Raw genomic sequence first — 9,909 nt, 5'->3', positions numbered from 1 at the left:
ATTTTCAGCAGCAGCCTCTGGCTTGGTGCTACTCCTAACATCCCAAGGTAAGAGCCTGGAATGCTGAAGATGAATCTTCAGTTCCGAAGATCAGGATCATGTCAAGCTACTTTGTAAGGAATGAGGGATGTTCAATGCCCCAAAGAAGGAACCAAACCCAAGAGAAACTTCAGGTTTCACTCAACATCTGCAAGGTTTAACTACTACTCAATTCAGGGCTGCGTGGCTTGCTTTTGTCTTCCCACAGGAGTGTGCTCAGTGGCACAAAAGGAGCCCAAGGCTGGCAAGAGCTTTGCTGGCTTCAGGTGTCAGAAAAATAATTTTCACATTGTGTCTTTTTTGGTTTTTTTTCCCTTGAGACTCTTCCATATTCTGTCCATGGAATGTAAAAACATGTGAAAAGGGTCTGCTCCCTGCCTTTACCTGCTCTCTGCCAGCTGCTTGGAAAGGTCATGTTGCTGCTGCTCCATGGCTGCCAGTCGGCCCTCAAGGGCAGCCTTCTCCTGGCCCAGCAGCTCCTTCTCTCTGCACACCTGGGCCAGTGCGTGCCCTTGGCCAGAGCATTCCTGGTGCAGCTGCTCCAGAGCCCTGCTCAATGACTCTTGCTCCTGGGAAACCTGGAAGTGGGATAAGGAACAGCTGGAGCCCTTCCTCAGGAGCCCTGTGCAGAGCCAGCCAGTGCCACCTCGCAGGCAGCCAGAGGACAAGGAGCACCTGTGCTCTGGGCTCCAAGTTTCACAGCATGTGCCCTATGCAGCTCAGGTAGCCTGGGCTCCAAAAGCCTCTGGCACTGTTCCCTTGCAAGTGCTGTGTCAGGCCCTGCTGGCTTGCCTGGGACCAGACAGCTCCTTCCTAACAGACATCCCTACTCCAAACGCCCTCTTGTCACCCCAAATTACTGCATCTTCCACCAGTGCCAAAACAATCTACTGTAAGCACCAGCAGGGCAGATGCTTTTCAGGCCGTAGTCCAAAACTCTGCTGCATTCAGTCCATCACTCTGCTCACCTGCTCCGTTCCTTCTCATACCAAATCGCCACATGTCGCCACCCCTCGTGTGGGCACAGGAGAAGCAGCTCCCCATGCCCAGCTTTTGGCCTGGAGCTGATTTGAGCAGCAAGCTCCAGAGTTGTATCAGTCATTCCGGGCATGCCAGGAAACAATCTGGCACTCAGTGGTCTGTGGCTGGAGCCAGGCACACTGACAAAGGCTGCCTGCTGCAGCCCAGGCTGCTTTGCCTGAGCAGGCCTGGACTGACAGGGGTAGAGAGTCCCACCTCTCTATGGGAAACATCACTGGGATAATCCAGGGATATTGTTGTGGATTGAAGGTCACTGCCAGTGCCTACCTGGAGATGAGACTGGCCCATGCCTGTGCCAGGATCCCTTCCCTGCAGGATTGCTGAATCTTTCCTCAAAGTCCCTTTGGCCATTTCACTCTTACACAGAGCAGCACTCAGGACTTGAGCGTTCTCTCTCCCTTCGAGTTCTCCTCTTCCTCTCTGTTTCAAAGTGGCAGCAGCCCCATGCTCCAAGTCTTCCTGCATGCCTTCCCTCTCCATTCCAGCCATTGGCTGGCTTATTTCATTCCAACTAGGAATGTGGGGCGCATGCATTTCATCCTTCTTTTCCAGATGTCTCATCTGCTGCTGGTACAATTCCCATTCATGCTGCCAAAACAAGGAGAAAAAGGGTCACTCATTCCCTCTCTGGGTTTGCTTTTCATACCAGATCTGGACTTCTGCTGCAGGGCAGGCACGCGCTGCCCCTCTCTCTCTGCCCCTCAGGATGCTGCAGACCTTTGCTGGGCCCTCCCTTGATGCTGCATCTTTCCCAGATCACTCAGCCCTTCCCAGATTCCTTTCTGCCTTTCCATGACCCCTTGCAGCTCCACTCCAGTGTTCCTTTGGGGAGGAGCTGCCAAAAGTGCAGCCAGGATTCCAAGTCTGTGCTAAGCAGGATTTAGGCAGTGGCGTGAGGATGTGCTCTCCATCAGGGAGGAAGGGAAGAGCAAACAGCCCCAGCACTTCATTCCATGGGGTTGGTACAACAGCAGTGCTTTTTGACTGGAGTTTCCATGGCACCATCGCCGAGAGCCCCACTGCCCTCTCGGAGCAGCAATGGCCAGATCAGTCTGTCATTCTCTGCTGCCACTCAGCACGAGTTCTCCCTTTGCACGCATACGTCCTTAGCTGGATCAGCACTTGGCTTTCCTCTCTTCTCTCCCCACTGGCTGCTCTCTGATGGCCAAGGCCAGACACCTTTCTATTAACAGCAAACTTGGTCTTCTCACACCCCTCCTTCCAGGTCCAGATATTGAGAAATATGAACATGGGTTTGGACACAAAGAATCGCCCAAATCACTCAGTATCAAGAGAGACAGTGGGGACATTTAGAACTGAAGCTTCTAGGGCACAAAACTCTGTCATGGAGGAAAATCAGCAGCCCCAGCACTACCTGGCCTTGTCATGACTACAACATCTTTCCCCCCTTAATTAGAACAATAAAATTAGAAAAGTTAAACTGGAAAAAGGTGCTCCTTAGAACTGGTAACACAAGGTCCAATCATAGCCAGGAAATGGCCCTTTGTGGCATCTGCCAATCTCACCTGCATATCCTTCCTTTTCCTCTCCAGGCTCCCCAGTTTCCTCTGCAGAGATGCCATCTTCTGATGAAGGGTCACAACCTCTTGCTCCAGGGCAAGTTCTCGAGTGGTTTTCTCGTGTTCTGCTCTGTGCATCACTGCAGCAGGGAAGGGGAAGGAGGAGAAGGGGAAATGCGAATTAAAGGCAAACTGATGTGCATCCTGCAGACACAACAGCACTGTCTTCTCTGCCTGCCAGTGTTTGCCAGGCCCTAAACCCACAAGGACTCCAAAACTGACAGAAGTGAAGGAAACTTCCAGGCAGAGAGAAAAGCAGGAATGAAGGGGGCAAGGTTCAGAGCAATAGGAACATGTGTTTGCTCTTGGGCTTGTGCAGAGGGAGCAATCCAAAAAGACAAAGGAGCCGGGATGCCTGCACAGCCCTGCTGCAGAGAGGCCAATAGCCTGGAGGCTCTGGCAGGGCCTGGAGTTTGGGGCAATTGAGCTGAGGCATCCAGCTACAGCTCCTTAGCACAGACAGGGCACCTGAAAGGCCCCAGCTGTGCACGGGGTCAGCCACAGCACAGCCAGATGGCACTGCCAGCCACGGCATCTTTCTTGAGAAAAAGCTTTCACTGGCACTTGGATGGATAAATCTCCAACTGGTTGTTTTTCCCCTCTGCCATCTCTGGGCACTGCCCTTTTCCTCCCCATGGGATCAGAGGTGCCTGCTGGCAAAACAGGATGGGACAGGCAATGGATGGAAGAGGACAAAGCTGTACCTTGCTCCATTTCCTCCAACTGTTTCAGCAGCTCCTTATTTTTGGCTTTTAGTCGGTCTCTCTGAGCTTTTGTCTTCTTCAGCTCCAGCTCTGCTGCCTTACACTGTATGGCCACGGCCTCTGCTCTTTCTTCAGAGCTCTGGAGCCTCACACGCAGCTCAGACACCTCAGTTTCCAGCACCTGCTTCTCTTCAGCTGCCTCACGAGCTGCCTTCTGCATCACAGCGTCCAGCTGGGCCCAGATCTGCAAGATGGATGCACAGAGCCTCAGGGACTGGGTTGCTCCTGAGGCTGCCGAGTGGGAAGCAGGGAGAGCAACATAGGGGAAATGACTTGAAGCTAAAAACACACAGGAAAGGGAAGGCCCAGAAGCAAGGATTCCAATGGAGTCAAAGGGAGAGAAAACAGGGAAAGGGAGGCAATGGGCATCCTTGAGGCTGCAGCTCTGAACACCAGCTGAGCTGGCTGTGCTGGAAGTGCCCTCCCCAGCCTGCCATAGCCACGTCTGTGTCCCCACATTGATCAGTGCCCGCCACAGGCACCAACTCTGTCTGGGACAACACTGCTAACAGAGGGACAGAGGAGCTCCAAAGGAGTCTGCTGCTGCTGCTGCTGCTGCTGCTGCTGCTGCTGCTTCTCCTCCCAGATTTCCTGCTGGGACCCAGCAGACAATGGGGGAAAACATTGGCAGCACACACCAGATCCAGCCTTGGCCTCAGGGTGCAGCAGCAGCACAAGGCAGAACACAGCGGCAGTGGATGCTGCTGGATGCTGCTGGGAGGGGAAAGAGGTTGGGGCCTCCAAGCCAAAGGTGGTGTTGTGTGTCACGGCAGAAGAGGATGCCAGTGCACTGCTGACCTGGGTGTTGAGCTCCTGCAGTTGTCCTGCACGAGTTGAAGAGATCTGTTGGGCCTGCTGAAGAGTAGAACGAAGCTGAGACATCCGACTGTTGAGTGCCAGGTTCTCTTCTTCCAGCGTTCTGAGGCAAAGGTCCTTTTCCTCCAGAGACAGAATCAGCCTAGAAGGGAAGCATGCAAGTCATTACTACACGATACCACATTTTATAAACTCTTAGGACTTGCACCACCTCTGGGAGCACTGCTCGGTCTGATGAGGTTTGTCAAAACAACATGGCTGTTTGTTCCCCCTGCAGTCACAGCCCAGCATGTGCCCACTCTGCTTTTGTTCCTGAAGGAACAGGGAGTTTCTCCCAACATGCTTTACCTTCTTGTCGAGATGGGAATGTGAGTACAAACCTAACAAAGTCTTGCCATGAAGACATTAGGGGAGAGGAACAATTTTCTTCTGACTGACCATGCTCCAAAACGGGGGGAGGTTTGGTCTACATGGAAGAGACATTTCCTTGCCCCATCTTGTATGTCCAGGTAGGAGGAGCAGCACCCTACAGCCAGGGGATCTCTGGGAAGTTCCCTAACATTTACCAGCACCCATCCTACTTTCAGCAGGAGAAACAAAGGCCAAAGGCACAAGTGGCAATGGAGGCTTGCAGCACAACCTGATGGAAGATGCAGAAACCTGCAAGAAGGCAAGCAAGAGTGCCCTGCCTTTCCTGTGTCTTCTTCTTAGAAGAAGAATGCAGCGGCACTGAAGACTGGCAGGACGTGGTCAGCTGGAGGAGCCTCCCTAACCTTGGTCTTGTTTGTGGCATTCTTTGCACAGTCAGTAACGCCTGTGACTGTGGAGGGTGTCAGGGACCCTGCTTGACCCCCTCCAGGCACCCGGGCATATTTTATGAGGAACAATGCAACAAAGACATTCTTGTTTCTTGGCTGTCTCTGAGGACAATCTGGCCTAGGTCAGCAATCAGGGCCTTAGGATGGTTCTGGCCAGCAAAGGCATCAGATGCCAGGCTGATCCAGATCCCAAAGGCTTCAAGTTACAGGAGCCAAGGTGCAGCTGATGGATGGATCCAGCTCCATACACTGCAGCTTGGACAGAGTTAACGCACCCACCTAACCTAACAACACAACACTGCCTAGAGGGAAAGAGCTACCCCAAAAGTCTTGCTCTGCAGGAAAACTCTCCCTGAAGGCTTAAAGGCAAGAAAATGAAACACAACATCCAGACAATGAGACGTGTCTGCACGGAGAGTTCAGAATCTGCCACTTCAGAAATGCTGCCAGAGCCCCTGGCAGGTGCCAAGATGGCAAAGAGGGAATCCATTCACCACAATGCAGAGTCCCACAGGCTTTCAGTTACCTGGCTTTTTCACTCTCTACGGCATTCACGGAAGCCTGCAGCTCTGAATTTTGCTGTGCTGCTTCTTCCCAATGACTCCTTTCCCTCTCCAAGTTCTGCAGGTGCACTTGCAGCTCCTTGTTCTGATGTTCTGCCTCCTCCAGCATCTTCTGGACATGCTCAACCTCCAACAGCTTCTGCCTTGACTCTTCCTGGGCCTCATTCACTTCTTGCTGGGCTCTCTGGACAGTTCTTTCCTGGGACTCTCGGGAGGCTGCCAGCTGAGATGTCAACTCTCCCACCTCCAGTCAAACAGAACACAGCAATCAGAGGCTACAGCCACAGCCTGTCACTGTCAGCCACAGCAGAGGCTGCTTGAAAGGCAGAGGCAACTTTCCATTGCTCCCTGCCCTGAGAGCACCAGATTCACAATGGATATGGACAACTTGCATCAGTCTCTGAGTGGCCCCCGCCAAAGGCACCTGAAACAGCCCTTCCAAACCAAGGCTCTCAAGAGGAGGCCAGCAGGAATCCATGCTGATGGTTGCTGGCCAACAGCCCAGAGGACTAGCCCAGCTGTCCAGGGCAGCAGCTGAGATGCAGCAGAGCCCTGAGTGTCCTTCAGAGCAGCTGCCATGGAGCTCCCAGAGCACGATGGATCACGCCATCAGCTGCTGCTCTGCCATGGGAAAGCAAGAAGGGCACAGACCCCTTGCTGGATGACTGCAGTGCCACTGCTGTTTCACTCACCTGCTTTTGTAGAGCCTCCCTCTGCTCAAGGAGGAGATTCATTTCCTCTTTGATGCCTTCTTGTTCTTCCTTGTGCCTCCTCTGTGCTGCCTGGATTTCACTCCAAGCTTCCTGTAGCTCACCTTGCAGCTCTGCCTTGATGGTCTGGCAACAAAATGCGGAGCAACTTCTGGAGACGTGCCCTCAGGCTCAGCCTTTTCCACTTGCTGTCTCAAAATCCCATTCCTTCAGCTACTTCCTTTGGCTTCTCTCCCCAGCTCTGCTTCCACTGCAAGTCTCCTTTCCTGGGGCTGAGCTCTGGAGCTTACCAGGCTCTGTGCTCCCAAGGGCCTGAAGCAGCCCTTGCCTCCTTCATTCCCAGGAGCTGCCTTTTGTGCCCTTGTCCCTGCCCTGCATTCTGTTCCCTGCCTACGCAGGCTTACCTGCCCCTTCTCTTGCTGCTCCTTCACCTCCTGCCTGAGCTGCTGGACCTGCTGCCGGGCTTGGCTGAGCTCTCCCTGAGTTTGGAGCAGTGCCTCTGACAAAGCCCTCTTCTCCTTCTGCTCTCCCAGCAGGATCTGCACAGAAGAAAAGAGCAGAGGGATTCACACTTCTCCTGCACCATGTGTGTGGCAAGAGGCAAAGACTGATGGGCTCACGCGCTCTCAGAGCACTCGGCTGCTGCTCCCGTGGGCCACTGCCTGCCCCAGGGGAGATACAGCTTCCCAGGAAGTGACTGAAAACACAGCCCAGAAGACATCTTCCTGAGCTGCTGCACAGCTACCCCAGACATGAGGGGAATGTGTTGCTTGGGGTTTTTTGGTGCTTTCTTGAGGAATTTTAGCGCCCCAAGCCCCTTTTTGCACATCCCCATTTTTCAATTACATGTTAACTATGGTTTTAAGTGACTTCTACTTTTTCATATTATGCTTCTACTCAATTTTACTGAATTTCCTGAGACTCTTAAAGGAGTTTTGGCGGTTTTCTTTTGATTTTGCCACCTTTTAGTGCACCATCTGCCTTTTCCACCTTCCATTGTTTAAATGTAACAAAAATATAGCCTTGAGTATTTCATATTTACTCACATTTATTCCATTTTGTCCGTTTAGTTGAAATTACAAGGAGGGTTTGGATCATTTTGGGTACCCCCCCAGGCAATTCCTGAGGGGAGTTTGTCTGAGGCGGGAGCTGCCCCGCCATTGTCAATCACTGAGAGGGGCTCGGCTGAGGCAGAACTTCTCCCTGCCCACCCCTCACCGATCGCTCTCGCCCCTGCCCTGCTTCCAGTGGACCCTTGTGGCTCTGAATTTTCCCCAGCTGCCACAGTCTGTGCTACCTTATACTGGTTTATTCTCCTCCCTCCCCAGGTAGTGGAGCTCCAGAGCCCTCCAGCACCACCCCCCCAGAGCATAAAATTCACATCGCTAGAGGTTTGTGTCCACAAAGCAGACAGAGGAGTCCTGTAAATGTCATGAAAGAAACAACATGAAGACACCAAGGTCAGTGAAATAGAAGTCAAGTTCCAGATGGGAGGAGAATGAGAAGATGCCTTAGTCTTTGGATGAAATTCTTTTATAAAGCCATTGTGATGGACATGATACACTAGAATATCCCTTTGATTCATGAAAAAAATATAGAGAGATGGAGTGTTCAAATTGCAGACATGAGCATAGGCATTCGTGCTGAAGCAAATAGATGTTGAAGTAGCTGTGATCTCATGAGAATCCTGAACAAAACAGAGATGAGAGTGATGAAGACCTTTTACCCCCAGGAAAAGAAGAAGAAAACCTTTGTTTTCCAAAATGAAGGTGATCTCAGAGATAGATGAAGAGGACTTTTGCTTTTAAGCAGCTCATCCTTAAAATAGTACCCCATGAGTTTAACATGGCCCATGAACACAGCTGTGGAAAAGCTGCGTGAGATGGGAGGGACTTCACAACTGCAGATTCCTGGGTGGCTGCTATTCATGAGAATTTGTTGAGGGTTAAGTTTCCTGTAGAATTTCCCCCCCCCACCCCATAAGTTGCTAGGAGACTAAATACTGATAGTTTAAGGGTGCTCAACCCGGACAAAGGAAGTTGATCACTTAGTTTTGGGGGAGGGAAAAAGCTCCCGCGAGCTGAGGGTGGTGGGCTCACTGCTCTCGGTTTTCCGGGGAGGACGGTCAGGTGACGGGTAGCTGCGTGGAGTCCACAGTAAACAGAGGAGTCTGGTCCTGGGAATTCTATCATCTGTTGGAGCGCCCACGAATTCGGAGTTTCTTCGCTGCCCTGCTGGATTTTGGGGTCAGCCTGGGTCCAGCCGCTGCGGGTTCTCCGTCATTGCTCACTTTGCCTGCCAGGACACCCCCCTGCCTGCTGGGACAATCCACTGCTTTCAGCCATCAGCGCCGGAGTTTCCACCGTTTACCCCTCGGGGTTCTTGGTTCTGTTTTACTATTATTATAATTGCTGTTGTTGTTTGTCTATCCTGTTATATTTACTAGTAAAGGACTGTTTTTCCTTTCCCCATAGCTCTGACTGAAAAGTTTTGTTGGTTTTTTTTTTTAATCTTCTGAATTATAATAACACGGAGGGAAGGATTTCAGTTCCTCATTCCTAGAGAGGCCTGCCTCTCCTTAGCAGACACCTGTCTTTTCAAACCAAGACAGAATTAAAGCGATGAGTGAACTGTTTTCTTGTGGAGAAGTCTCCATGACATGGCAAAAGAAACTCCTCTCCCTAAGAGAACTAGAAGTTCTTTCAGAAGTAGTAAACTGACCTAAGTCCCAAGGTTTTGTCTCTATATGTTGTCAGTGGGAAAAAAAAAAAAAAAAAAGTAACTTGTGGGGGAAAGAGAAGTGTCCTAAAGGTTTTATTCTGATTCTTTTTTTTTTTTTCTTATAGTTCTGTTAATAAAATGTTTTTATACCCTTCAAAGTTTTGAGCCTGCTTTGCTCTTTTCCTAATCCTATCTTGTAGCAGAAAAAAAAAAAAAAAATCTAGTAAGTGCATCACTGTTTAACCACTTCTTCACCCAGGGTGGACTTAAAGCTAATTAGAGCCTCCCAAACTCCTATGTCACCTCCCTCAGACCCCCAGTACCTCCCCAGGACCCCTCAGCCCTTGCTATGCTGTTGGATGAGTGGCTCTATGTGTCTGGAGGTGGGGAGTGGGCTCAGGGAGTTTTGGCTGAATCCTAGGGGGAGTTGGGGTGGCTACAGGACCAGAGGGCCTAGGGAGTTTGGGGAGTTGAGGGAAATTAGGATAGGGGGGATATGGTGGGGAGGTCTGGGATTGGCAACTCTACATGATTGGAGGTTAGGAGGAGCTCTGAGGGGGATTCTAGGGGGGTTTAGGGAAGGTTTTGTGGTTCTACAGGACCGAGGGGGCCTGGGGGATTGGAGGTGCTAGAGGAATTTGGGCAGGGGTGGTTGGGGGGTTTTGAGGGGCTGGGAGACATCTGGTTCTACTGATTTGGAGATGGAGAGGAGCTTCAGGGAATCCAAGGGGAAGTCTGGGGAGCTTTGGAGGGGGGGGGTGCAGGGTGGGCAGGGCTAAATGGGCTGGGAGACCTTCAGAGGATCTGGAGGGGCTGGAGGAAATTTGGAATAGGAGGGACATGGGAAGGCTGGGGTG

The 9,909-nt window shown here is 51.5% G+C and overlaps 1 protein-coding gene across 1 annotated transcript; it reads right to left on the bottom strand.

Moving 5' to 3' along the window:
* Positions 1 to 419: 419 nt before the first annotated feature.
* Positions 420 to 7,492, bottom strand: LOC131378668 (nuclear mitotic apparatus protein 1-like). The gene is made up of 9 exons (XM_058422754.1): positions 7,439 to 7,492; positions 6,736 to 6,852; positions 6,314 to 6,457; positions 5,585 to 5,865; positions 4,223 to 4,382; positions 3,365 to 3,608; positions 2,607 to 2,740; positions 1,348 to 1,668; positions 420 to 617 (listed from the first exon to the last, which is right to left on the bottom strand). Exons 1-9 carry the CDS (start codon positions 7,490 to 7,492, stop codon positions 420 to 422), a joined length of 1,653 nt encoding a protein of 550 aa, XP_058278737.1.
* Positions 7,493 to 9,909: the final 2,417 nt, after the last annotated feature.

The sequence above is a fragment of the Hirundo rustica genome, chromosome 16 (assembly GCF_015227805.2).
Source record: "Hirundo rustica isolate bHirRus1 chromosome 16, bHirRus1.pri.v3, whole genome shotgun sequence".
Classification (NCBI taxonomy): domain Eukaryota; kingdom Metazoa; phylum Chordata; class Aves; order Passeriformes; family Hirundinidae; genus Hirundo; species Hirundo rustica.
Note: the sequence above shows the minus strand (reverse complement) of the source record. Positions and strands in the feature narration are given on the sequence as shown.

Bases quoted from the DNA above. Each gene is read 5' to 3' on its own strand.
- LOC131378668 (XM_058422754.1), bottom strand. From the start codon at position 7,492: ATGGCGGGGCAGCTCCCGCCTCAGACAAACTCCCCTCAGGAATTGCCT. The intron at 3,609-4,222 runs GTCAGCAGTGCA...TCCATCTTGCAG, and splicing joins TGCAGGAGCTCAACACCCAG to ATCTGGGCCCAGCTGGACGC. The intron at 2,741-3,364 runs GTACAGCTTTGT...TCCCTGCTGCAG, and splicing joins GTTGGAGGAAATGGAGCAAG to TGATGCACAGAGCAGAACAC.